General features: G+C 43.5%; 3 protein-coding genes across 5 annotated transcripts; 2 read left to right on the plus strand and 1 right to left on the minus strand.

The window, feature by feature from the left end:
* Positions 1-705: 705 nt before the first annotated feature.
* On the plus strand, positions 706-11,116 carry retreg2 (reticulophagy regulator family member 2). 2 transcript variants are annotated; one of them, XM_086128689.1, is made up of 9 exons: positions 706-1,089; positions 1,568-1,671; positions 4,004-4,034; positions 4,248-4,377; positions 6,124-6,208; positions 6,320-6,457; positions 6,573-6,661; positions 8,699-8,840; positions 9,027-11,116. In XM_086128689.1, exons 1-9 carry the CDS (start codon positions 836-838, stop codon positions 9,758-9,760), a joined length of 1,707 nt encoding a protein of 568 aa, XP_085984815.1. In that variant the 5' UTR covers positions 706-835; the 3' UTR covers positions 9,761-11,116. The 2 variants fall into 2 exon arrangements, with proteins under 2 accessions (XP_085984815.1, XP_085984823.1); XM_086128697.1 differs by having other exon boundaries at positions 719-1,089; positions 8,699-8,834.
* A 94-nt stretch (positions 11,117-11,210) lies between these two features.
* On the minus strand, positions 11,211-20,325 carry mdh1b (malate dehydrogenase 1B, NAD (soluble)). The gene is made up of 10 exons (XM_086128710.1): positions 20,198-20,325; positions 18,524-18,636; positions 18,318-18,452; positions 18,070-18,212; positions 17,825-17,993; positions 17,358-17,697; positions 17,142-17,283; positions 11,886-12,061; positions 11,676-11,811; positions 11,211-11,588 (listed from the first exon to the last, which is right to left on the minus strand). Exons 1-10 carry the CDS (start codon positions 20,217-20,219, stop codon positions 11,438-11,440), a joined length of 1,527 nt encoding a protein of 508 aa, XP_085984836.1. The 5' UTR covers positions 20,220-20,325; the 3' UTR covers positions 11,211-11,437.
* A 240-nt stretch (positions 20,326-20,565) lies between these two features.
* Positions 20,566-27,076, plus strand: fastkd2 (FAST kinase domains 2). 2 transcript variants are annotated; one of them, XM_086128723.1, is made up of 11 exons: positions 20,566-21,534; positions 21,613-21,716; positions 21,831-21,939; positions 23,306-23,429; positions 23,543-23,682; positions 24,023-24,195; positions 24,299-24,462; positions 24,558-24,794; positions 24,971-25,031; positions 25,746-25,860; positions 25,990-27,076. In XM_086128723.1, the coding sequence occupies exons 1-11, from the start codon at positions 20,902-20,904 to the stop codon at positions 26,089-26,091; spliced, it is 1,962 nt and encodes a 653-aa protein (XP_085984849.1). In that variant the 5' UTR covers positions 20,566-20,901; the 3' UTR covers positions 26,092-27,076. The 2 variants fall into 2 exon arrangements, with proteins under 2 accessions (XP_085984849.1, XP_085984857.1); XM_086128731.1 differs by having other exon boundaries at positions 24,561-24,794.
* The last annotated feature ends 716 nt before the right edge of the window (positions 27,077-27,792 follow it).

Here is a 27,792-nt window from a genome sequence, read left to right on the forward strand (position 1 = left end):
ATTATTGCAGGAATATCTTCATTCATAAGGTGGTAGACTTGGGTTTATGCATAGAGCAGTGGTTCTTAACCTGGGTTCGGTCGAACCCCAGGGGTTCGGTGAGAGGGTCCAGGGGTTTGAACTTCGAAGGAGTCTTTGCCATGGAGGGTAAGACACCGCAACTCAAAATGTTAATTAGTTATGACACGCCCGCTTGGCCATCACTGGCTGCAGATGATCACATGACATTGTTCAATAGTGCTGTGGGAAATTTAGTTCGCTTAATAGTCAACGTGCGACTATCGTGATATACGTCGTACAATAAAAAAGTATACTTATCTCTTGAAATTTTATTTACTTTTTTCTGTTTTTAATAAATGAGTTTTTTTATATCTTGAATGTATTTTTTTTTAATTATTTCTTTATTTATCACTCATGAAGGGTTCGGTGAATGTGCATATTAACTGGTTCGGTTCGGTACCTCTAAAAAGGTTAAGAACCACTGTCATAGAGTAAACAAGGAAACACGTGACCTTTTTATGACGCGTGACTCGTCCCCATCGGTCCACAACCCAAGCGTTTAACCGGAAATGTTTGATTGAATCGTCGTATTTTGTTTATTGGTTTTGTTGTTTTTTTCTCGCGTTTTGATGAAGAAAACAATACCGACAAGATGTTATCTGTCCCCATTTTGATTGTGTAACTCGAGACTTTATAGTCTCGAGGGCCTGGTTATTTATTTTATTTTGAAAGTCTCAGCAGGGGGATGTATTTCTTTGGAATATTTTGCTTGACCCAGATCTCGCCATACACCCAGTGATCGCCAAAACAACACAACAAAGTGGCGCAAAGAAACATGGCGAGCTCCGAAGAGTCACCAAAACGCCCCTCCGTTACATTCTCTTCGGTGGCCCTGGAGGCCCTGTTTCCCGCCGGCACGTCGGAGCACACTTGCGGCGAAGGGAACCCGGAGCTCGAGCGACTGCGGGAGCGCCTTCAAGACTGGTTGTCGCCGTACGAGCCTGAGCTGCTGTGGCTTCAGCGGCTGCTGGTGTGGGAGAGGCCGCTGTACAGCATATCGGTCGCGCTCACGCTAAACACGTTATTCTGGTAAGGCCTCGTCGAGGCACTTCTAGACGTGTTGACTGTCACTTCGCTGGCAGCTCGTGAATGTTGCAGAGATGTGCGAGCTCGACGTCAGTCAGGATGTGAATGGCAGGATAAAACGGTTAATCCCACCTTTAGCCGAATGCTAGCACGGCTTCGTTGGAAGTGTCGACACCGCCGCGTTACAAGTGTGACAGTAGTTGAACTGCTTCTACACGAGTGCGCCGATTAAATCAACCAAGTATATTTGTGCTGATACAGTCAGTTCGGTTGTTTTTAAAGGCGTTCAACTTGATGAGCGGGCCTTGTCAAATATCAGCTGTCACTGATAGTTTGGCAATTGGCACTGAGCAACGAGGCGAGATGCTGAGGATACTTTGTAAAAAATTACATGGAAGAGGCGCTCTGTGTGTTGTCATTCATGCCAGGTTTGCAATGAGGCACACAAGTTGCTAATGTGCTCATTGTGTGCCCTTCACAGGCTCCTGTCGTACACTTCCCTGCGCCCGCTATTCCTGTTGAGTGTGTCCCTTCTGGGGCTGATGCTGCTGGAGAGATGGAAGCCCAAGTTGCTCACCATGACTAGTAAAAAGAAGCATTCATGTTTCTGAATGTTATCCTCAAAATTGAACATTTTCGTATCCAATTTTGCTGCTCCAGTTAATCCCTGTGAATGTGGGAAAACATGTTACCACAGCGTAATGGTAATACACGATGTATGGAAAAGTTTCATTCCAATGCAAAGTGTCCAGCTGCTGCAGCTGTAAAGTCACAATCAAAGTTGATATTTGGATGCCAAAGACATAAAATAATATAACACAACACATAACATAAAACACAGACAGTCATGCAATCTTTACCACTTATCCTGCATACTCTTTGTTGATTGAAGCAGTTGTAGATGAAAGAGGAGAGAAAGTGTCTTTTCATCAGTGGATCAGAGACGTCATGCTGAAAATGTGCACACTTTGCGAAAAGCTAAGTTTGAAAGTAAACAAGAAGGTGTAGCGTCCATTGACGAAAAAAGATTGGTTCACTTCTCCTGTCCAACATAAATCCTTTTCAATTCCAAACGGCGACTCTCAGTTCCGAATACCCAACCGCACTCCGCGGCGACGCTCCTCTCTCCTCATCCTCATCCAGTGGTTACTCGGCGCGTCGACCTCACAATGCAGAGGTACCGGGTTCAATTCCAGCTCCGGCCTCCCTGTGTGGAGTTTGAATGTTCTCCTCGGGCCTGCTTGGATTTTCTCCGGGTACTCCGGTTTCCTTCCACATTCCAAAAACATGCATGGCAAGCTGAATGAACACTCAAAATTGTCCCTCGGTGTGAGTGTGAGCGTGGATGGTTATTCATCTGTGTGTGCCCTGCGATTGGCTGGCAACCGGTTCAGGCTGTCCCCCGCCGACTGCCCGAAGACGGCTGGGATAGGCTCCAGCACGCCCCGTGACCCTTGTGAGGATAAGTGGATCGGAAAATGGATGGATATTGCATCGTTAGAACAATGTGGCAGCATTGCGTCTGCTGATTGCATTAATAAGTTATCAAATTTAATGTCGGGCTTTGTAAAACTCTTAAGGCACTGTATGGTGTAGGCAAAGTGCAATATAAGTTTTCTTTATTTACTATTTAGGGCAAATTTTATTAATTCCACCACCCTCCCCTCAACCACCTTTAAATCTGTCATATTAAGGTACAAATCCAATTGGAAGTGCAAATCAGGAATTTTGCAGTGAGTCCAGCCCCTACTTTTAGCCAAAAATTCAACCGGTGTGACTGTGAAACACCTGCTTATTGGAAAGTACAGGGGAAGTTTCCTACATTACTGTTGTTTTTTGTAAGCGTATCATGTAAAATAATGATAATTATGGATATAGAAACTAAACAAAAATGAATGACAAATGCATTCACCCTATGTTTGAGTATAATAATCATTGAATTGAAAAGTGCAACCAACATCTTTTCAGGTTGAATTAACAGTTGGCTTACCTGCTTCTTCTGCAGTTTTTTTCCCCTTAAACCGAGGAATAAATACAACATTAATATCTAAAATAACGTGCAACCAACATATCTGCGTGTTGAATGAACAGTGGTTGAACCTGCTGCGACTCTCATTGCAATAAACAAATAGTGCACTAATGTTTAGTAAAGGGTCCAGTGTGACCAACTATTCTTCAATGAATCTACAGATTTTATTTTTTTATTTTTATGTATCAGTTTGCTGCTGTAACGGGTACACTGCAAACACTGGACGGTTGGCATTGCCGTCGTGTAAAATCCCATATGGCGCCTTAGTGAGTTGTTGGCGAAATAGCAAGTGGCTTATTTGGAACATTTGTCGTCATTGCAAAAGGCAAGTGTTGGGACATAATGGTGGCTTGATAAGCTTAGTTTAGCTTCTGCCATCCACCATGCTATTCTCTTGTCTGCTGGCGTGAGGCGAAGAAGTCACAGACAGATCAGCTGGATCGAGTAACGTTTAAACATCTTTATCATTGAAACTGCTTACAAAAAAAATACACACACACAGGTATGAAGTGTTACCTTTGAAATTGATCTTTGATCCATAAATTCCATCCAAAGGCTAACTTAATGAGGACAGGTCGTTGTAGTTGGATGGTAGGAATAAAACTGATACGTCAACGTAATAGCTGAGTCTTTACTCCACTGGTATGTATACATCCTGTATTTTTATGCTGTTCATTGAATGCCCTTCATGAACCGAGCATTCCCATGTTTACACTCACCCTATAATAGATAAGGTAGAGCTGTACAATCTACTGATACAAAGTTTCCTAAAGGTTCCTTCTGAATACTATTTTGGTGTATTGATTGCCGTTGCTGTACAGTATATTGTATTGGATCGCAATTTCAACATGTTCAAATCTAACCTTGTTTTTTTCCTGTCTCCTCCAGTTCCACGGGTAGAGGTTTCCCCCATTCAGAGGTATGTGGAATGGAAATCATTTTGTGCTACTGATTATCCGTGTGTGCGTGCGTGTGTGTGTGGGTGTGCGTGTGTTGGTGTGTGTTCGTGTTCTTGTATTATCTGTTGCAACATGAACAAGGAATATCAGAATGCATTTTAAACACCACCCGGAGAGAAATCTTGTCTCCCTCTCACTGTTACGTGTGTGTGTGTGTGCGCGCGCGCGTGCAGTGAATCGATGAGCACAAAGCAGCGTCTGCTCAGCGTTCCTGAGCTCAGTCACCACTTGGCGGAAAGTTACTTGACGTGTTGTCTGGTCCTGCACGAGACACTGCAGTACAAACGACAGAATCACGGCAAGGTAAAACACACTATGGGTATTGCTCTCATTGGAATGGACCGTAGGTGGGGTTTTATTTTATTTTATTTTTTTGTTTTGTTTTGTTTTTTTGTAATAACTAACACTCATACAGTGAAACTCCTCTACAACGAAACCTACATGGGCGAAAATACCCCTAATGTGAAAAAAATCATGCATTAACACCATTCCCACTTTCCTGCCCCCAATACAACGAACCCCCCCCCCCCTTGCTTATACGAAATCTTTTTCTCTGCTTTTGCCTCGAGAAGAAATTCACTACAACGAAGTGTAATCCAACAGTGACCTCTACTGCTTAGTTCGTAAACGGCAACAGCAACCACCAAACTGGTTTACAGTAAATATTCCCATCTACGGAGTTCTTTCAAACGGAAATTCCTTCACCCGGACTAAAACCCTATGCATTTGTAAATTTCCCCAGTGTGGGACAAATAAAGGATATCTTTAATCTTTAATTAAAATTTCGACTACGATGTTACATTAACGATCCATTCATAACACTGGAATTTCCACTACCCAGAACCCAGAAGCCATACAGAAGCACGCAGTGGCACAAACACAACCAAGTCCTGCTCGATACTATGGAATAACTCTGTCCGCGCCGCTATTTACTCTCATTCGATACGAAATGGCGACATGTAAGTTACTCGAATAGCATGAGTTTTACTGGAATAGTGAACAATTTTATTTCGTTTACAGCTCCGAGTTTCCTGAACGCAATATACTCATAGCTGCTCTGCCATTGGCTTACAGAGCATTATCCTGGCCTCCGATTGGCCAAGAGGGAGCTCACTATCTATGTATGTAGATACTGTAGCTAGATCCATAGAAGATAGAGTGGAACGCATCCGATTAGCTGCTCAGAGTAAATTGCTTGTGGCTGGACGGACAGTCAAATAAACGAACGTTTCCTGGAATGCTTTACTTGTTATCATGCTAAAAACCTTACGCTAACTGGAGCGCTAATTAGAGAGATGGCGAGTTCTATTGCGCTAACTATGGCCATCGAGGACTATGAAGCGTCCCGTGGCTGGCTTTAAAAGTTCATTGCATGACATCAGCTGAGCAACGCTGTCTTGGGTGGCGATCGAGGGGAGGTCGAGTTAGAGACAGTGAGATGGTGGAAAGAAAAGCCACCGGGTCCAGGAAGTATTTGTTATTGTTAGATTCAGACGCAGCATGAACTTTGCATTGCTAAAATGGCTACAAAACGGACCTTTGGATGTCAAGCAGCTAAGACAAGAAGCGCTCTGACGCTGGAAGAGAGGGTAAAAGTGATCTAAATGAAAGACGAAGGAATCAAAATAAAATACATTATCCAAGAAATTGATGTAAGTGAAAGTGAATGCTGATCGTAAATTTCGCAATTTCTTTCCCTTTTTTTTCTTTCTACAGTGACTATATGAAGTGTCAAATAAGTGTGTGCTCATAATTATGCACTATTGGAATAAAAATAAAGAGTACACATGCGTTTGTGTGTGTATTTACATCTGAGATCAAATTTGCTACAGTGAAAACCCCCTGTTGTGAAAAATTTCTTGCTGCAAACATGATTTCGTTGTAGAGGAGTTTCACTGCAGTTTCGTATGATTTTTATCCTCTGTGAGGTGACAGACATGCCATGCACCTGCGGAGCTGTTGCTCTTTCACTTCTGTCTACTCTTTGCAGCTTGAAGACACGATCACTGATAATGTGATTTGTTTTTATTGAATTCATTTTTTTCCCAGTTCTGTGCAATGATGTGCAGCGGCTGCGTGGCGCTCGCGGTTGTCGGCCATTACGTTCCAGGAATCATGATCTCTTATATTATAGGTGAGTCACGTTTTCTTTGAGATTCCATTCCATGTTTAATGACATTAACAATTGTTTTATTCATTGGGCCTGCAATGCAGCACTAATTTCCCTCGCTTTGAATTCCTTCAGGTCTTAGTGTAATTCTGTGGCCACTGGTGGTGTACCACGAATTGATCCAAAGGATGTACACTGGGCTGGAGCCCATCCTCATGAAACTGGACTACAGCATGAAGGGAGAAACGGAGCGTCGCAAGCATGACAAGAGGAGTGAGCGTCATCCGTTGCAAACAGTCTCTACAAATCTGTCGCGCTGTGCGGCTGTTGTTTGTGGCAGTTCTATGTCCCAAGATTGACCTTTGAAAACACTTGTTTGTCTATGCAGAGGTAAAGAAGGAGGTAGAGGAGGGCGACGAGCCCAGAGCTGAAACTGAGAGTGAAAGTGAGGAGGAGCTCTCCTGTTTTGCCCCAACGGTATGGCCCTCCGTGAACTCAATTCAAGAACCATGTCATGTCTGTAGCCCTTCCCGTGGCCCATCCAAGTTTGCTTTTCCCTTCTATTTGGTCTGAGTGAAAGGAACATAACATCAAATGGGGATTTCAAGACGACCCCTGCAGGAGACTTAACATCCACTTGTTACGCACTGCTTTAATTTACTCCCCTTTGAGAGTGTGGTTTTGTCTCATTCTGCTAGACTCTAGGGGTGGGCAATTATTTTTTGCATAGGGCCACATGAGAGCCAGAAAATATTATGGAGGGCCGGATCAAAAGGGTGAATTAAATTCGACATAATATTAATTGGATTTCTTTATTTAAAAAGCAGTATTTTGCCTTTTTTGGCACGTTTTTCAGACTTTAAGAGTACATTATTCCGTCGTATCGAACAGGATTTGCTTGACTTGGCGCTACTGCGGGCTTCTGTATCGTCTCCCCCTTCCTCCCTATGCTCTGCAACTTCAAGTAACTGTGCCACCTGGCGTTGAAATGCCTGTCATTACAAGTCCAAATGAAATGAATGCAGTCGTTGACATCGAACCTTAATTGTGTACCAACCTTCGGCGGGCCGGATTAAAAAGACCAACGGGCCGGATTTGGCCCGCGGGCCGTAGTTTGCCCACCTCTGTGCTATAGTGTAGCTTTTGCTACCTTAACCTGAGTAGAGCCATGGGTAGCGACAATTTTTCCAAAAAGCAACTTTCAAAACATTTATTTATGTGCCCGTGGGTGTGTGTGTGCGTGTGTAAAATTTTAAGTTTCTCAACTTTAGGCCTTAACAAGCTTAAACTGTCATGAGTATTGTCCTCTATGTTTTAAATACAATAAAATACATCTTTATTTGTACTCTGAGATATGATGCCTGATTCGGGAAACCGAACCTCTGACTGGGCTGGTTGCCCGCCAATCTCACATTTACACTAACTCATTTACACTCACATCCACGCCTACGATATGGACAGCTTAGAGCAGGGGTCGGCAACCCACGGCTCGTTTATCCTTCCATTGCGGCTCTGCGTTGCTTGGGAAAATAAATGATCACGGTCTGATTGAAGTGTGTATCTCAAAAATGTGTACAGTATTACTTCTGTTGTGTTCTCTGACTATACACTAGGTGGCAGTGTTTCTCTAAAAAATACTAATGACATGAAAAAGGAAGGAGAGGTCATGGAAACTACAGTATAGTGAGTTGTACGAACTAGTGTTGTGTTGTTAATATCCTGTTAAGATCATATTTTGTTTGGCTACAGTTTGGCCATGTTATTTGGCCTCCCGACACCACAACTTCTTTCTTCAGACCTTGTGCAATTTCAGTGATCAGCATTCGCCTGCTTCAGAGACGCTTGCGAGCACTTGACGTGTCGGCAGATAGATTTGAGAAAATACAGGCGTCATGCCGGAAAGCCCAGCAACTCCAAAACTGCACAATGTCTGAACAAAGTATTATATTTATGTTTGTTTCTTCATATAATTGTGATCCCGAAATATTAAAATGATTTCTATATTGTATTATTTTTCGTTGCTCTCTCCAACAGCCTGGCAAAACACTGTACATTTAGCTAAACTTTCAACCACAGGATGGCCAAAAATGGAGAAATCTAAGAAAATAAAAATATCTGAAGAAAATAGAACATTTAATCATGCCTGGGTAGATTCATTTGCATTTACCAGTACAATATGCCTAATTTGTGGTGAAAAAACGGCCAACGGTTACAAGTCAAACGTAGAAAGACATTTCCAAAACGAAACACACAGCCTCTGCTGAAAAATGTCCGGAGGGAGAAGTGAGGGGGAAAAAATGCTATTTCGCAACTGATGCAGGAGGCCGAGGAAAAATCAATTCGAGAAGTGGATGAAGTCTGCAAATTTCACTACCGAGCGGCCACTATGTTTTGTGGCCGCTCGGGAAATAGTCAGATATGGGAAGCCGTTCACAGGTGGAGAATATTTGAAAGAGTCATTCCTTGAGATTGCAGAAGCAACACATTGTTTCTCATTGTGGTTGTCTTGCTCAGGTGGATGTGAGGACTACGGCCCTGGCGATGGCCATCACCGACTCAGAGTTGTCTGACGAGGAGGCTTCCATATTGGAGAGCGGCGGCTTCTCAGTTTCCAGAGCCACGACCCCCCAACTGACGGATGTCTCGGAAGGTAAATGTAGGTTTGCATCAAAGTTACATTTGGAAATCTGCTAATATCGAACTAGCCTCTCCCATTAGAGGAAGGCTGAGAGGCCTGGCCGGGTTCACGCGAAAACACACGGAGACAAAAAAAAAAAATAGGTGTGATCCTTGGGAACACAGTAATGTCCTTCAAATATTGTTCTATGTCACCTCTGTTCAGACCTGGATCAACAGAGTGTACACAGCGAGCCAGAAGAGTCCTATCTACGGGATCTCCCCGAGTTTCCCTCCGTTGAGGAGTTTCCGTCCTTGGAGCACAACCTCCTCCGCTTTCCGTTGCAAGGTGACAGATCCCAGGCGAGCGCTCCCGCAGAGGCCGAAGCGTTGAGCCCCGCCAGCCTCCTCATCCAGCACCTTGCGTCCCCACTGCACTTTGTGAACACTCATTTCAACGGCAACGGGAGACCACCTAGTGGCGAGGTGGGTGTATTGCCGGCCACAGGGGAAGGAGCAGCGGGTCAGAGAGGAGAGGGGGAGGCAGCTGCTGTTTCCCAGGGCACGCAGCGGTCACTTGAGGCCCTAAGTGAGGAGATTGTGAGCACAGCCATCTCCTCTGTGGTACAAAACACTTTGTCAGCGTTGCTACGCTCGAGTGAGGCCAGCGAGGAGCCTGTCCTGGCCGAGTTCCTCCCTCATGAATCCCCCCCAGGCGTTATGGAGACCTCCGCCCACCCAACAATGGCAGTGCCGGGGCCCGACGAGGACCTGGAAACCATAACCACAGAAAGCGTCACTGCTGATGACATACACGATGATACACTGGTTGCTACCGAAGAAGAGGATTTTGAGCTTCTGGACCAAAGTGAACTTGAGCAGGCAGATGAGGGGCTGGACCACAGCCCTGAAAGACTGCTGGCGGGGGGAGCCTCCAGAGCTCCGCAGCATCAACACTAGTCATAGCTTTCCCTTTGCCCCCCACCCCTCAGTCCAATGTGTTTTGTTTTTAATTTGTCCATTACAATGACATCATACGAAGCAGTACAGCCCAAAGGTTTATCAAAGCTTCAGCTGTGTCAGCATTTTACATCTGGCCTCAAAAGCGTACAAATTTGCTTTGTAAGCAAATTCCCCGGGGTGAGTCAACCTGCTGTCAGAAGCAGATGTTTGTCCAGATGTTGTTACAGAGATTAGGATTCCAAAGCATGAGTATGTACTCTAAATGATTTCATTCAACTGTTAGATGGTATATTCAGCCGAGGGTGAATTCAAACATTTCTTGCACCCTTTTAATGTTTGGAGCTCTGCCCAAATTCTAATGAGTAAAGCAGAAAAAAATATCTGCTTGGTTTAATTGAGCACATTGGGGTCATAGTTGCGCTTTCACTTGTTGCCTGGAAACGTTAACTTTGACAAGTGTTGGGTGTTGAAAAGAAGATTTTTACCCACACACCCACAAATGACTTAAAGCGCTTTTCTCTGTGGTTGATGCCTGGTCTTGACTTAATATTAGCGAGTGGAATCTATTGTTATGCCACATGTCATTGCTACAGGTGAGATTGAGTTCTTGTTGTCGTCCATCTTTAGCAACTAACCACGACAAGTACATTGCATGCCATGCATTACACATGTACTAACCCATGTTCAATTGCAATGTTTTGAGTTGGACGTTTTTGCTTTCACCGCTCAGTATCCAATTCTCAGGGGGCAGGGTGTATAAATTGGCTTTTAGCGTTGTGTTCATTTCCCCACTTGTCCTCGTGAACTGTATTTGTACTAACTCCCGACTTTACCAGCCTCCTTGTGTATATTGCAGAAATGATTACAAAAATAAATACCTACGGAATTTATATGTTCCGCAATATTCTGCATGTAGAACAACACGCTGCACAATGGGGGAGGGGGGGATACAGTTGAATGTTTCAGGTAAAATTCACTTTATTATTTTCCAATGAGGGGAAGACATGTTTGGTACGTCCTCATTTTCAATACATGCCAACTGTAAATGACAGACAGTTGATCACATATTTAGCGGTTAGCAGCCTAATTTGTGTTTGGTGGTTGGTAGTGTGCTTACCAGATTGCTTCTTGAACTATAAAAAGGGCACTTGTTGAACTGTTCACTTCAAGACTATATTTTCTAGGCTCTTTGGTTTTGCATAAAGTACTCAGTTTGGTCTTTTACATTTTGAGACTATCAAAAGCAAGAGATGCGTTTGGCCAGGCAAGGAGGTTTATTGTACTGAATTACACTTTAACATTGCATGAGAAAGAAAGAATAAAAGAACAAACTGAAAAGCACGATGCACTAAAGCGGGGGTGTCAAACTCATTTTTGTCGCGGGCCACATTGGAGTCACGGTTTCTCTTGGGAGGGCCGTTATGAATTTTGGGAAACCGTATAAATGTTTAGTCCCCTCCACATATTACATACAACAAATTGATGGATAACTTATTTTAAAATCACAAGTCAATGATAATGACTGTTATTGTGGATTACATATGACCATTTGAAATTTTGGTCCAGACTTAAGCAAGCATGGAACTTGACATGCTTGATTTGCTTTCTCGGGCCACATTAAATGATATGGCGGGCCAGAGCTGGCCCCCGAGCCTTGACTTTGACACCTGTGCACTAAAGCGTATCTAAGGTGGCCTGGTTTTCCATGGATTTGTCAAAGTTTTGATCAGGCTCTTGGTAGACCTCTGTACTGGGTTCCTGGTTGACCTCTGTACTGGGCTCCTGGTTGACCTCTGTACTGGGTTTCTCTGTATCCATTTTTTTCCTGTGAAGGAAATCCATCATACATGATGTTAGGGGTGCTGCAGGTTTCAGGACGCACAAAAAAAGGTATCTCAGCCAAATTGCTTGCCTGAGATTACTTGCAAAAAGGTGAAGTTTCTGCTTCAGATCATCTCCAACAGTCACGTCCGACACAACCGACCACTGGCCGTCTGTGAACGTCACTGGCACTGAAAGGATGACGTCGCCGGGGAGTTCGTAATGGTCTGCAAGTTGCCCAAATGTTCTAAATGTATGTGATGCACATTAGAAGTCCCCCACCCCCTTTTTAATGTTTCACCTGTGCACGAGACTCCCACAGAGAACACCTGACTGGGAGTCAAGGTCCCATTCCATGCCTTTAGGAGAGTGAGGATCCCATTAGCAGTCGACATGTCCGCTCCGCGACAGGTCTTTGAGACTACGGCTGCCCGCTGAGAACGCACGATGTCTTGGAAGTCGCCCTCAACCCATTCCCTAAACAAAGAAGGTGGTCAGTGGCTTTTAGGCAGAGGGTGCATGGTGGAATGCTGAGTGGGCCATTCTTGTTGTATATGTTAAATTGCTCCATGTACAACACTTTGTATGCAGCGATGGCTGTTTGAAAGTGCTCTATAAATACAATTGAGTTGAGTTGAGTGCTGTTTGACACCTCTTGGATGGTTGCCACTTGATCAGGTACGCCAGGTGGGCAGCTTGTGCTCAAGGGCCAAATTAGATTGTTGTTAGAGTCAGGTGAAGGGGGAAACTAAAAGTGGGGATAAACTGAGAAATCAATGCATGTGTCCAACATGTTCATGTTTTGATGATTTAATCCAGTCATTTAAATTTTCGAGATATGGGACTCTGTCAATCAAATGCAAAAGAGCAGTTTACCGCCACTGCCAATTACCAGTGCAACACTAAACAGAGCAATATTTTCTCTGTCCCATGAAATTTCAAATAATCCCCGTAGAGACTACACAAACATGAAAAGAGACGAAATGTAAGTACTTGAAGTAAATGCGATGACTAAATATTCTGTAAAATTGCTTTTTTGTACCTCCTTAATATGTTTTTTCCCTCTAATGAATAATTTATATATCACATGGAACGGACTAAATCAGTTTTAAATCGTCTTTTTCTGACTTTCATTGTCAGAATTTTCATTGTCTTATTTGTAATTGTGAAAACATTTTTGTCATGCCGTACAGTTTAAATGGTAATTATGCTCTGAAGTTGTCTCTCAACATACCGCACAGCCCTGTTACTAAAACATTGTTAGCCATCTAGCGGGGGTCTCGAACACCATTTGCGACCCTCATGATTAGATGTTGTGGCCCAGCCGTCGGCAAGTGCTCTCATGAGCCTTGCTTTTTTTTTGTTTTTGTGTTTGTTTTGTCACTTTGTGTTTGTTGTTACGTCGTGTGGACCTGATGTGGACTTTTTTCAGCATTTTTTGGCCACGACATTCATCAAGGAGGAGACTCGGTGCTTGGTGGTTGCGCCTTCTCGGCAGCATGGGTATACCAGCACTGTTTTTGACTGGGAGGAATGTCCGTTCTTGACATTTAAGTTTAATGTTAATGTGACCTCCCACAATTTTAACTCTCATGTTTCTCTGGCTGTTTGGTGTGTGTGTGTGTGTGTGTGTGTGTGTATATGTTTGTTTTAATCATTTATGGGGCTACTATAGCTCAGGCTCATGACAGTTTTTGGCAAAACAGAATTCTAAAGTAACACAAAGTGGAAGGAAAAGATACAGAGTCATGTATTTTTCAAAACGTTCCGTGAAGATAACGATTGGTGACAGAAACAGCCAATTTCCAGGAAAAAAATATATGGTTTTGTTTTTGGGATTTTCCTGTTATTGTTCTTGAGCACAGGGACACCCTGATATGTGTTCAATGCACCCGAGAAATCCTGCTGTGCTCGAGAAACCATGCCATTACTCAACTAGACAAGTTGAGGAGCATGCAAAGTACCAGGGGAAGCGTGAACTGGGTTGCAAATCTTGCTCATATTCAGAAGAACCGTTAATGTTCTGAAATGTTGTTAATAAAAGATTGAGATGATTGAATTGTTTGTACTTTTTTTTTGGTGCAAATTTTAATCCCTTTTTTGAGAAATGACATTTTTTAGCCACACCTAGACGCTATCTCCAGCAGCCCCCACATACAATTAATTTGAGTTTCAATTCTGATCTAGAGGAAAATTAATTGACTATGGATTGACCTACGGTAAGTCTACCACATGAGCCATGCCATTGCTACTCTGAGTTTTTATATTGCTGGTGGCTCCAAATGGAGGCCCCAAATACTTTGGTCTGCCTCCTTTTGGAGGTACAAGTGTAGGCTTTTGTTAAATTGTTAATTATTGTCATTTTATGTTTGAACATTCTATTCTTTTGTGTTAGGATTACTTAAATTATATTCCGTTTAATAATTGCTGAAACAAGTTTATGTTGATATGGTCTGATTGGCTGAAGGAAAGCAGGAAGTGTTTGAGTAGCCGCAAGGAGGTGTGTTCTCGTTCGTTCGTTCGGGGGTGCAGACATTGGAAAAATAAAAGCTGCGTTCAAACGAAGTCCATCTCTCCTTTTGCCCATTCTCAATGTAGAGCCATCCATTCAAAAACTACGAACCCAACTTACACAAGTATTCCGCCTGGCACGGGCAATTTATTAACTCTTGAGTAGGCATGAATGGCTCAGGTGGTAGAATAGCTGTTTCCTCATCGCGAGGTTGTGAGTATGTTCCTCAACCCTTGAGTGACTTTTTTATTTTCAATAAACTAAGACTGAGCAAATAAAACTGATTCAAAAATTATCTTTGTAGAAATTACTTTGTATTTATGAGTGTAGAAAGTTTTTTGTGTTTGTGGGTTAGTAAATATCACTGCATTTTTTCAGTGTACTAAAGCAGGAATAATCTTCAGAATGGATCAAAGTCTCTTCACACACACATGAGGCTGTCATTGGTGTAAAAATATGGGTGAGTAATTTATGTTGTCATCAAATAAAAGTTGGTTTGAAGTGTTTGGATTACGATTAATCTATTACCTTGAGTAACATTTACTCTGAATTTTTTACTTGTGTAAAGTGTAAATTTAGACTGGAACTAAATAAAGTCTTTTTTGAATACTATGTACTCTACAAAATGTACTATGTATCAAAAACTGAACGTCTCTTCAAAACTGATGACAAGATGAAAAAAACTGGTCAGGGAGTTTTCAAAGAGGCCAACAGCAAGATTGAAGGAGCTCCAGGAATTTCTGGCTAGTACAGACCGTTTAGTCCATAAGGTTGGACTATCGGATAGACTGGCAGGACGGAAGTCTGATCTTACAAAGAAAATCATCAAAGCCTGGCTACATTTTTATTTGTTTTAAGATCTGATGAAACTGTTCATCACCCCCCCCCCACCCTAACCAAAAAAAAGAAAAAAAAACACCTATACCTAGAATGAGGCATGGTAGTGGCAGCATCAGGTTGTGGGCCTTTTTTTTTTTTTGGCAACTGGAAATGGAGTCTTACTCAAAATGGCCGGAAGCCTGAATGGTTCCAAAAAACAGTCAACGTTGACACAATGAGGCCTTTGGTAAAAGCAAAAAAAAAAAAAAAAAAAAACCTATTTAGGGCTAAGTGAAGGCACTTTATATGGTGGCAGGTGTGTGCTGATTCCCATGAAACATATAGTTAATTGTGATTGGTTAATTTTGAACACAACCACATTTCCAGTTAGAAAGGGGGTGCACACTTATGCAACCACATATACAAATCGTATTCATTCAACCATCCATTTTCCAACCTGCTTATCCTCACAAGTGTCGCAGGGGCTGCTGGAGGGTATCCCAGCCGTCTTCAGGCAGTAGGCGGGGGACACCCTGAACCAATTGCCAGCCAATCGCAGGGCACACAGAGACGAACAAGCATCCACGTTCACGCTCACACCTAGGGACAATTTAAAGTGTTCAATCAGCCTGCCATGCGTACATGCTTTTGGAATGTGGGGGAAAACTGGAGTACCCAGAGAAAACCCACGCAAGCCCGGGGAGAACATGCAAACTCTACACAGAGAGGCCGGAGTTGGAATTGAACCTCTGCACTGTGAGGTCAACACACTAACCACTGGACCACCGGGCCACCACACAATTTTTACATGGCTCTAATTCAGGGATGGCCAACCAGTCAGAGCCTAAGAGCCAAATTTTTTACTGTGTTACTGCAAAGAGTCACACACGCATGCACCCGCGCGCGCGCACACACACACACACACACACTTTTTTGCCCAAAGATCGACTTTTGGAGCGACCAACCTCCCACTATCAACCCGATCGCGCACGTGCAAGCATATGAACACACACACACACACACACACACACGACCGTGCACTCGCGCATATTTGCATGCACGCCACGACGAGCAACAGACGACGAGCCTGAACATAAATGAAACAGAAAGTGACAAAAACACATCTTTTTTTCCCCATTTCTTGTTCTCACCGCTCGCGGTCGACTTGGGACCCGTCCGCTGGCTCTTGGTCGATTGCGATCGACGTATTGGGGCACCCCTGCCTTAAAAACAGAAGTAATTCGCTGACTAGCTTAGCATTTAGCACTTAGCGCCGTTGTCTGTGGATGAGTGGTGATTCAGTTATCTGATTGGTTGCCCTCTATGTCAATCAAATAACGGGATTGCTGATTGGCTGACGCAGTACGTTCTGTGTATTAAGCACCGTTGTTTGAATGGCAGCGCCATCGCCGAGGCGTTTTCCACAATTGTGTGAAAGCCCGAGAGCCGCATTGAGCCAGCCAAAGAGCCTCATGCGGCTCCCGAGCCGCGGGTTGGCCACCACTGCTCTAATTTATGTCAGGTTATCGGCCATGGTAGTGGATTTTTTTTCCCTTTTGTCTCACAAAAACCTGGCACTTGACTAGGGTGTGCAGACTTTTTATACACAGTAAAGCTAAGTTTGTTCTTGACCACTTGGCATAGCAGCTAGCATTTACGCTTGAGGGAGAAATTTTAGGGTGGTTCTGTTTGTGACCAACAGGTGGCACTGTAGGGCTCCTCCTGCAGTGGCACACCTGTTGGTCATTTTGTTCAGCCCAGCCTGCTCCTCCTGCCTCCCTGCTTTTTGGGGTCCTCCAACTTCTCTACCACCTCGCAAAACGTGACAAGAAAAGCCTACCATTACATTGTAATTAGAGTAATACGGTACTAAAATTAAATTGGTCTTAAAAAAAATCTTTAATTGTGAAGGATTTATTTAGCAATATTTTGATAGAGGCATTTCAGATGTTTAACTATTTGTAACAAAGTTGTGCCAAATAGAGCAAATTATCACGTAAAATGCGGACTGGTGATGATACGAATCAAATTATACGATGGGTTTAACCGTTTTTTATCCAGGTAACGTTACAGAAAAAAAGGAAGAAAAAAACCCAAAAGAAATGGTCGTTTTTTTCTCAAATGTTGGGTGCCTAAATGTCCTCCTGTTCTGGAATGATCCAAACATTTCTGTGGCAGAATAGCTTCCTTTTCCGGTGAGTATATACTGTTGGTTTGCTCACTGACCTGTCGTAGATAATCTCGAGCACTGGATGGGAAAAGAAGGGCGGCCCTTTGATTGGTCCATCATAATTAAAAACATTTGCCCTCTGCAGATCTATGTAGAAGCTGTCTCCAACATCTCCCCACACAATGACGTCTGTCACCTCTGAAGCGGAACACCACAAAGATGCTTGGAATGCTGACAAGCGAGTGCGCAAAACATGTAAGCGGCGTGGCTACCTGAAGTCCTCACTCGGAGCTTGTTGGCGATGGCGGCTCTGGCTTCATTCTCCAGCTGAGTTGCGACGGCAACAAAGCGACGGCTGTCAAGTGAGCACGCTTTCAGTAGAAGTGAGCATCTGAGGTTCACAAGCGAGCCGCCGGACACAATCACCTTCACGTCCCCATTGGCCCTCTCCTCAATCAAGCGCCCATATTCAGCGTACAGGGCTGCCAGCGCTTTTATCGTCTGTTGTTGCTCCACATCCGTGGCATCGTTTCCTCCGGACCAGTGGTCATCCAACAGGAGGATGATCTCAGCTTTCTGGAAAGCGTCTTTGAGATCTGTGTGAATGGTCACCTGTCCATACGTCGAGACAGATTGTTTGTTTGTACTACACTTGCGGCGTGGATCGCGTCGATAAAAGACGATGTATATATACATATACTGTACATATGAAAAGGAAAAGAGAATTAAGATTATCTGCCTGATGGAGTAGAGGCAAAGCCAGATCTTCCGTCTCCATCTTCAGTGACTCTAGTTCCTCCTCATTGCCTTCCACATCCAGGAGGTGAAGACTTATGGCAGATGCTTGGGAGAGCACCTCGGTGGACAGCAGACTGGGGATCAGCATGTTGCAGGTTGGGTTTAGAGCGCTGGGCGAGTACAAATCAGGCCAATGAGTTGGACGCACCAAACACATTAGCACCACGTCTTGTATGTACTTTTCACCTGCTGATCCATATGTGAAGGGGTTGGATGAGACTGGCACGATGATGTGCCTCCAAAATCAGGGTGATCTTGGTCTCAAGGTTTTCTTCTGCAATACTCTGCATCATTTCTTCAGACATGTCTGATGTGATGTTGTAGTAATTCTGGCGGTAAGGAACAGTGCATGACGCATTTATTATTATTATTTACAAACAGCGTGCTCCACAACATCCTCAGGTAATGTGTCAAATACAAAGTAGGAGGCCGACCTGACAGTGCTCTAAAAAGTCATCAAAGCCCCCTAAGAACACGCCTTTGCCTCCTTGGTGCACCAATTCTCTCCACACCAGAGGGGACTCTTCATGTTTCCAGCCATTTTTCATGCAAGTGTCTTGTAGCCAATCCTGGAGACCGGTGAGTTGTCAATAAGATGCCAAAAACGTACTATTTAACATAGGAAAATGGTTATGTTTACCTTCCATTCATCTGGGAGGATCGAGATCTTGTGAATGCGGAAATTTGGCAAAGAACGCGCCAATCGGTCAGCTAAAAGTTCTGCTTTGGCATAATATGGGCAGTCCGTTCTGCCTGTGGGAAAACATCAACGTGTAACTAAGCCGATTCCAACTTGAGCACCGCTGTCAAACTCAAGGCCTGGCGGCTTGACACATCATTTGCCCGCGAAACCAAATGATGTGAATCAACTTCATGTTTGTTGCAAAAATACCAAAATTACAATTTGTCTTCCCTTTTAAAAACTTTGGAATCCTGTATTGCTAGGATTTTTTGTTACCAATGCCCCTTTTTTGAAAAATAAATATTATGTATACAGTGGCGAGAACAAGAATTTGGTGCACTGCTCACGACTCTTAAAGTGTTGAATCTTCTAGATGTCTCATGTTGTTGCTGTATGTTTTTTCTCTTGCCATGTTTTTTGCACCTACCTATGTAAGTATTTTTTTGCTGTAATTCATAGTCACGGTTTATATCAAACATGTTTTGGGTTTTCTTGTCTCTTTATTGACAAGCTATTTCCGGTTATATTTTTGTCCTTGCCTTTTGCAAGCGTTTTTGGTGGTTTCGTTTTTTTCTTGGTGTTGCACCAGCATTCTTTTTTATACTTTGCCGGTCTTGTAATTTTTTTGTAAATCAACTTTTTGTCAATCCCGACCGAATTTACGTTTCTTGAGTCCTATTCTTTCAACCTTGCGGAAAAACTGACAACTACGATGTGGCCTATGACAAAAATGAGTTTGACACCCCTATCAGAGAGGGATGAACATACTTTCAAACACCACATTTTCAGATTTTTCTTTTTTGTTCAATGGCTTCCTTCCACTTCACAAAAAAAGCCACTTTGAGTTGGTCTATCTATCACAGAGGTCTGCCACCTGTGGCTCCTGAGGCTCGTGTGGCTTTCATCCACCTGCTCTGGCTCTCTGTGACTTTGGAAAATAAAAAGAATTAAATTTAATTTCAAATTACTTTGTTCGTTTTTAAAATTTAATTCGAAATGTAAAAATTAAGGTGACCTTTAAACAGTCAAATAAAATACCCCCCCCCCCAAAAAAAAGCGCAGGTGTGCGACATCTGGCTCCAAGATTTATCGAGCTATTCAACCTCAAAGAAAGTTAAACGGAATGCTAAATGTTGGGCCCTACATGATACATAACTATCTAAATGATAACAGGGATGACGCTACACTGGGGATAAGGGCTACTTTGGCACCTTTAGAAATCTGTATAGGCCCAGTAAAGCCCTCCAGCATTTTATTTGATACTGTATTCTTAAATATATCACATATTTGGAAATACCCCCCATCCCCCTCTCCCCAGCCCACCCTACACCTCCTATGTACTGTATCGATCAAGCCCCGGGCCCCCTTAAGCACCGGGAGAAAAACAACTCTTGGGAGCCGTGCCTGTGTTGACAGCACGTTCCCCACACCATAACATGAAGGGACAGATGAAGAAGGTATTAGTTTCACTGGATAATTTAAATGAGGCTTTAATTTCATGAATACAAGGAGAACTCAAATAAAATGTTATCTCTAGTCTGGGGTTGCCGTCCCTTGGCTGTTCAGATGACCCCCCAATAAAATAAATTAACGATTGTGGTTGAAACTTGCACGTCACATTCATCAACTTACCAGCCAACACAAATTTAGCCATTTCATTAGACGACTCTGGCTGCTCGGGCAGAAGGCGGTGCAACGCACAACATAATGGAATGGTTTCCAACGCTGAATAAACTTCGTTTTCGTTTGCCCGTTGCCCGGTAACGAGATGTTCAACAGTGGATGAGACCGGTAGAAACGACACATGGCGATCGTAAAATAATTTACATTTACATTAAAATAGTGATAACGGTTTTGAAATTAATTTAAAACTTTATAATTAAATTCAAACATTTAATTTGCAGAAATTCTTACTTTTGCTTTACATATGTTGTATTTTCATGTATCGTTATAAAGTATTCGGACACCAAGAACGAGCTGTTTCCGTTTCCAGGGGGACCGATTCAAGCAGTGCACACATCTCGATGAGGCATGTGAGAACGCAAATTAGCTATAACAATTTTAAAAACATTATTAACATTTAAAGTACAGGCGGTTCGCTGTTAAATGAAATGACCTTAAGTTTAAGGCAATGACATGGTGGACTTATTATTTGTCGTTTCGTAAACATTAGCATGTAGCATGCAGTCACTGGCATTTTGCTCGTTGCTGACCTTGCGATAATTTCAGTAGACAGTTCGACACGAACGTTGAATCACTCGGCTAAGCAAAATATGTCATCGGTAATTAGTAACCGTGTCCTGATTTTTTGAACGCACTCACAATCTTGGTGGACAATGTCTCTGTGGTTGACGCAAGAGGTCATGAGGCAGTCTCTACGCTCCTGCATCTTTTCGGTCAAATACTGCAGCTCTGTAGTGGCAATTTCGGGCAAGAACTCATGTTCCTCCAAACAACGGTTGGCACACACTCTTGGCACTCGGCAAATCAATTCATGGCGGCGTTCTAGTTTAAAGAGTTCCGTGAGGTTCCATTCGCAGGATGCCAATTTGGGATCAGAAGAAACTAACGTTGGCCCGACCCCAGTGGCGGAGTCCTTAGTTCTGGATGAGATACACCACCCCTTAGGCCAGAGTCAGAGTGGGTCCCCTTTCTTTGAGCTCCTGCTGCACTGTGGCTCTCCATCAGATGTGCTTGACCTCAGCCAACAACATGCGCCCACCCCTCAACAACTGAGCAACTGCCTCACACATATGTGGGCCAGCATCAAGAAGATGTCGGATGAGCAGAGGCGATGTGAGCTGCAGCTGATGTTCGAGCATCCTGCATTTGACCAGCTGTTGCAAAACATCATGGCCAATGTAGGGTCCATGCAATGTGAAGACATGGCATACTCTCTGTTGGCTATGGTGAATCTCGGTGTGCCTCAAAGGAGCCGTGTGATCCAGCTGTATCTCCGTGCCTGTCAGGTACATAAACATCATGCTAACCTTTGTTTATTCTCCTTCATTTCATTCCATAATTGTTTACTTGTTGTTCACTGACAGGAGAAGTTGAATGACTTTGATGAGAAGAGTCTATCCATTTTGGCCTCCTGTCTGGCACATATGGAGAGCACCCCCAATGTTGATGCACTGAAACACGGCTTGAGGTCAGCCTTATTAAGTCGTGTATGAGTGTGGTTTGGTATTAAAACAATATTGTGCTCTTTTGTGTTTAAACTGTACCATTCCAGATCATGTCGCTTTGTTTTTTTATGCTACAGGCTGGTGGTTGAGGAGCACCTTCCCAGGATAAAGAATGTCGTGGCGCTCCAGACCGTGATGCGCCTCTTGGGGAAAGATATGTCGCTTGACCTCAAACGGAAACTTGAGGTATCTTTCCCCCTGCTTCTACCTTGAGATTGAAAGCTGAATTTACACAAATCTGTTGTTATTCAGTCTTGTGAAAGATACTGTTTGTGTTCTCTCTCCCTTTTTTTAAATCTGTGATTGCATCCAAAAACAACTATTCGTTCTTTTTTTTTTTTGCTGATAAGATTACTCAAAAACTAGACTTTACACAATCTTTTTTTGGGGGTGGTGATCACTAATCCATTCCATTCAGTTAAAAAGAAAAACTATGATGATCCGATCAAAAAATGGCGCAAATATTTATTGAAATAACTTGTTCACTTACTGCATTTACTCGTGTACTGTTTATGGACCTCTACAAACTTGCGGTTCAGCACCTCTTGATTCACATATTCACAGATTTTTCTTTCAACATTTTTTTGAATTTGTGATTGAGGGTAGCAGGGGGAGGGGTAGAATGTTCTCTCTGCTGCCCGTCCCTCTCGCTCTTTCATCCTTAAATTTGCGGAAAATACATATTGAATGTTTATCAGCAGTTTTTTTAGATTGAATTGTTTTCCCCTCAATGCATATTTGTATAGCTGCCACTTATCTGCAGTATTTTGCTATTTGCAGGCTGGCCTGGTCCTTATCCCCCCACAAAATATTGGGGTCCACATATTTGAGATAAACATTACAACAGTACACGTATTTACATAAATCTTTAATTATAAAACTTTATACAGTAATTAACATTCATCAATCTTGCCTTCTGAGAGAGGTGAAGAGGCTTGTGTTGGTGGCGTAGAAGGCGGCTCTCAGTTGACTCGTACACACTTTGGGTTCACTCGGCGACTCTGCTGGGGGGTTGGCGGTGTAGCGAAGGTTTTTAGATTGGAAAAAAACATGGTGATGGGTAGCACTATGATGTTCATCTTGCCTTCTTATTAGTTGAAACAGGTTTAAAGTTTCTTTCTTATCGGACAATGGTCTTTTTTTTAGCGAAGAGCTGTCAGTTTCGGCTGTCACTTCAGCCTTCGTCTGAGCTGTCACTGCCTCCTTGTGACGTGTCTAAAAAACATCTGACCGGGTCGGCAAACCTTTAAAATAAGGTTCCCTGACTTGATCAAGGCTGCGAGCCAACCCCTTGCCGTCGTTGAAGCAATGTGTCCCTTGATTGAACAGGCTCTGACGGTAGTAGTTAAGCTTGGGGATGGTCTGTGAAAATCAACTCAGCGTTCCGATTAGGCCAAGGTAATTCACGGTTTAACCACGGGGACAATTACTTTTTCACACAGATCCAGGTAGCTTTGACGAATTCCCCCGCACCCCTTAATAAATGCCCTGCACATGTTTGCCATGTTAATTTTTAGCACCAAACATTAACCCGAATCAATTGAACTTTCAGCAAAAGGCCTTATCGATGATAGAGCGGTTCACCCTTCCCAACGCACAGTATATGATCTCCACCATGGCCAAGATGGGCTTCTATTCCAAACCGCTGCTGGATATCTGCAGTCAGAGAATTACTGGTATGATCAAGTGTTAATTTCATTTCATTTCATTCCAGTGAACTCATATTAATCATAAAAATTCAACATCTTGCTTTTGACCGACCTGTTGTACTCGCTTGTGATTTGTACAGATAATCTCCATGGAGTCCCATTTAACCGACTGTTAAAAGTGCTGTTGGCATGTCGAGAGCTGCGCTATAGAGACTTTAGCCTGCTCACTGGCATCTCGGACTACATTGCCTCCACATTCGACATATGGAGCCAAAAGGAGGTAATGCCCTTTGGTTGATTTCTGACATGATAACGTTTTTTATTGTTGCTGTTTGAAGTTTATTGTTTTGTTTTAGTAATTAGGTGCTCCCAATATTTTTTAAATGTTTAAGTGAACTTTGTTCCGAATGGCTTACGATGGAAAAACTTAGTTTTGAACCGCGAGGCCACTGTTTATATTCCTTTCTCAGCTCGTAACGATACTCACATAAGGTAAAACAAACTTGTCAGTCAGATTTGATCCATCAGACAGTTCAGCTCAAAATGGCAATGGTCGAGATGTTTGTGGTCGTGCTTAAAATGTAATCACATCTTCCCTCATTCTTCTCACTTCACTCCAGGTTGTCCTCTTCCTCTCAGTGTTTGAGAGCCTTGCCTTTTGTCCCACTCCACTGATGGCGGCATTTGTCCAAAGAGTCATCACCAATCCAGATACTCTGAGTCTTAAAGACCTTCTCTGTGTCCTCAATGTGTACGCGTCCCTCAACTATTGCGTGCAGCATAACAGAGAGCAGTATGTTCTTTTATTACACTTTGATTTCTCAGCCAATACACAACAACAGACGTTTAGCTGTGTACGACTTTCACAAAGCTGATGCTCTGGTGTGTTGCTCCAGGTTTCTGCAGAGTCTCAGCAAAACTCTGGACTTCTACCTGCCCAGGATATCTAGTTACGAACTGTTAAAGGCTTGTTCTTGTCTGTGCCTTCTTGGCCACTTCCCATCCTTGCCACTGGAGAAACTCCTCCAGGGTCCCACCCTGGAGGAGCTGAGTAGCAGAGGTCTGGGCCCGAGTTGTTAAATCAGCAATTTAAAAACAACCCCCCCCCCCCCCCCCCCCACATATAATAATAATTAATCTGAATTTTCTTTACAGCAGCAATATATCTCAGGAGACAGGAGCAAATGTTTCAGACAGTGCACCTATGCCTCCATCTTGAGCAGCCTGTCCTCCCTCGGCCACTGAGTGTCCCCGCAACAATGCTGGGAGAAGTGACATCCAGCGGTCCGCCCGTCAATCAGCATCTCTCGCAGCTTCTGCGAAGGTTGTTGTCCGACCAAGCAGATGTAGCGCTACAGGAAATGGTGGTTGTGGAGAACTTCTACTTCATAGGTAATCAAAGATGCATTTATATGATGCCGTCTGTTATGATAAATCATATAAACACTGAGAGAAAATAATGTACGTACTTAATTTGATGTATACAGATGTACTTGCTTAACAGCATAATTCAGTCTGGAATAATTTTTTATGTATTTATTTATTTATATTTTTGCATTGACTGTTAGATGGCATGATAACCAAACTTGTGGCAAACCAAACCCCCAGTGAAGAAACACCAGCACAAAGGTAAGATATGTGTGTGAAACTGTCCATTCTGCTTCCGCTTATTCCAGGTCGTGATGCTAGGGCATGAGTTTATTAAACATAAAGGCCCAGACGTCACTTTTCCTGACACTTGAATTTGCACCTTTTGGGGTACTTGGAACACCCTTCTGTCCCCGTTCTTAAACGTCATCACCTCGGTTTGCTCATCTGGAGGCAATGTACTGTGCATATTGTCAATGCAATGACCCACGTTATCCAGAACCTTGAAGAACTCCAGGCGGATCTCGCCACCTCCACCGCGCTGCCACCGAGGAGCTTGTGTTATTATCATTATCTTTGTTTTTGGTTGTAATGTGGATGAAAATAATCTATTGGGAGCCCCCCCTCCCCATGTCCAATTTCTGCCAATTAAAAAACGGACTAATTTCAGCCGATTAATGGGCTGCTTTAGAATTGAGGTCTTCACAGTTGCCACTTGACATCCCTAACTCCTGTGGCCAGCAACGTGTTCAGTTATTAGCGCCCCAACGACCACCTCACAACCACAACTCTGGTCGGCCACCCCAACAATGGAGGCCGTGGTGACCAGACTAACCCTCCAGTGGGATAAGGTGTCAGCTCCAAGATGTCCAAGAGAGCAGCTTGTTAGAGACTTTAAATGAGTGACTGACCTGTGACTACCCTTCTTCCGAATGTACCTCTTAAGTTTTAGAAACCCTTTTATCACTGTTTTAGAATGGCAGTTCTTTGTCCGCCTTCCTCTGCTTTCTGCTTTGGGACATCTCAACCCCGAGGTCTGCTGGCTGTCAAACTTCGCCATCTAGAGATTTTAGGGTATATTCCAATTATGGTAAGACTTTATTCTGTTTCAAAACCAGTCGTCACAATAAGACATGCTATATTGCTTGAAGTTTGAAGCTCCTTTACCCAAATACAGTATACCATTGTACTTAGTGATCCCATCCTCTTCAATCCCCAGATAACAGAACAGGAGCTGAAGTCTGAAGAGAAGGCCACGCAACTCCTCACAGCACGAATCTTTCCGGAAAGGCCAGCCCCATGCATGACAATCAGTATCTGATCATCTGTGCCACTGACACTAAGGTTAAAGGTTTGAAACCTCAGCCCAGATGACCTGTGAATATGCTACCAATTGCAGTTTAACCCATTAGCGCATTTGTACAATCTCCAATTCCAAAGAAGTTGAAACCTGAACAAAATACGGACAAAATGCAGACCGCTCGACTGTTGAGCAACTGAAATTGTACATCAAGCAAGAAAGGGAAAGAATTCCACCGACAAAGCTTCAACAATTCATGTCCCCAATTACCAAACACTTATTGAATGTTTCTAAAAAGAAAGGAGTTGTAACACCGTGGTAAACGTGCCCCTGTCGCAGCTTTTTTTGGATTGTGTTGCAGGCATCAAATTCAAAATGAGTGACTATTTGGGGGACGGGGCAAATCACAGTATGAACATTAAATATCTTATATTTGGTGTATTCAATTGAATACTCTATAGGTTAAAAGAATTTGCAAATCATTGTCAAGCCATCCCTGCGATTGGCTGGCAACCGATTCAGGGTGTCCCCCGCCTACTGCCCGAAGACAGCTGGGATAGGCTCCAGCATCCCCCGCGACCCTAGTGAGGATTAAGCGGTTCGGAAAATGGATGGATGGATGGATGTCAAGCCATCCATCACAGGTCTCGAGACAAACTTTTTGCACTGGTTGGTCTTGTGCGCCCAACTTTTCTTTGGTATATTAGCACAAAAGTTAGGTGCAGCCATTTTTCCCTCTGCGTCGCATTCAACACCGTAGTTTTATAGGTTCACCCATTTCTTGGGACGAAATTGTTGCAAATATTAAACATTTAGTACAATGGAATGAAGAAACACCTTTTTCCTGCACCCCTCGAAAGGCTGGTGGCACCGGTGCAACCTCTTATGGGGTTTTTTCAGTGTACTGTTGGAGGAAGAGCGGCCTTTCTCTTCCTCCGCGTGTTCATTAATTTCGGATGATGAGGATGTTGGTTAACTAAATAAAGGCTGGAGTCGATGTACAGTACCTTGAAGAGTTTAATTTTCTTTTCTGCAGTTTACGAATCGATTCGGACTCCTGAGAGTCTCAGATCTCGTCAGAAGAGCGTTGAGAAAATACAGTCATGAGATTATATAGAGACAATATGATAATGAGAGGCGGGGAGGTACGCCTCTCATGCAAATCCCGGAAACAAAGAAAGTAACATGACATCTGACCCGGTCTGGCTGGAAGAAGTTGGGAGTGGTGAGGCGAGACCAAACCACCACTACCCACCATTTGGTGTGATGGCAAGTTCCAGAACCCCGCTGTGCATACATCCTGAGATGAGAGTTCTTCCCAGGGGGGCTTAACAGCAATCAGGGACCTACCCAAGGTGCGGGGGAACAACAGAGGACGCTTGGGGGACCGTTAATCAACCAAGGAGGAAGAAGATAAGATTCAACACTACATCCATTTTCCAAACCGCTTGATCCTCACTAGGGTCGCGGGGGGTGCTGGAGCCTATCCCAGCCGTCTTCGGGCAGTAGGCGGGGACACCCCGAATCAGTTGCCAGCCAATCGCAGGGCTCAACACTACATACGTTGTTTTAAGTGTGCAAACTGATGTTCAGGAAAGAGACTGGGATCAGTAGTACTCATAGTAAAGCGCAGTCCCTCAATAGCTGCAACACGGAAACTAAAGATAACAGTTCCTCTTTTGATGTTGACATGTCTTCTGGAGGGGTCCTGAAAGTGGTGGG

This window comes from Hippocampus guttulatus, chromosome 1 (genome assembly GCF_054856545.1).
Source record: "Hippocampus guttulatus isolate MCC_2025c chromosome 1, RoL_Hgut_1.0, whole genome shotgun sequence".
Classification (NCBI taxonomy): domain Eukaryota; kingdom Metazoa; phylum Chordata; class Actinopteri; order Syngnathiformes; family Syngnathidae; genus Hippocampus; species Hippocampus guttulatus.

Excerpts from the sequence above, each read along its gene's own strand:
- retreg2 (XM_086128689.1), top strand. The coding sequence starts at position 836 with ATGGCGAGCTCCGAAGAGTCACCAAAACGCCCCTCCGTTACATTCTCT. Across the intron at positions 4,035-4,247 it reads GAGGTTTCCCCCATTCAGAG|TGAATCGATGAGCACAAAGC; the intron begins GTATGTGGAATG and ends GCGCGCGTGCAG. Across the intron at positions 8,841-9,026 it reads GGATGTCTCGGAAGGTAAAT|ACCTGGATCAACAGAGTGTA; the intron begins GTAGGTTTGCAT and ends ACCTCTGTTCAG.
- mdh1b (XM_086128710.1), bottom strand. The coding sequence starts at position 20,219 with ATGGCTAAATTTGTGTTGGCTG. Across the intron at positions 18,453-18,523 it reads TCCTCCCAGATGAATGGAAG|GATTGGCTACAAGACACTTG; the intron begins GTAAACATAACC and ends ACCGGTCTCCAG. Across the intron at positions 17,284-17,357 it reads GCTCCGAGTGAGGACTTCAG|AGGTGACAGACGTCATTGTG; the intron begins GTAGCCACGCCG and ends GTTCCGCTTCAG.
- fastkd2 (XM_086128723.1), top strand. The coding sequence starts at position 20,902 with ATGTCTCTGTGGTTGACGCAAGAGGTCATGAGGCAGTCTCTACGCTCC. Across the intron at positions 24,196-24,298 it reads GTGCAGCATAACAGAGAGCA|GTTTCTGCAGAGTCTCAGCA; the intron begins GTATGTTCTTTT and ends GTGTTGCTCCAG. Across the intron at positions 25,861-25,989 it reads TAGGGTATATTCCAATTATG|ATAACAGAACAGGAGCTGAA; the intron begins GTAAGACTTTAT and ends TTCAATCCCCAG.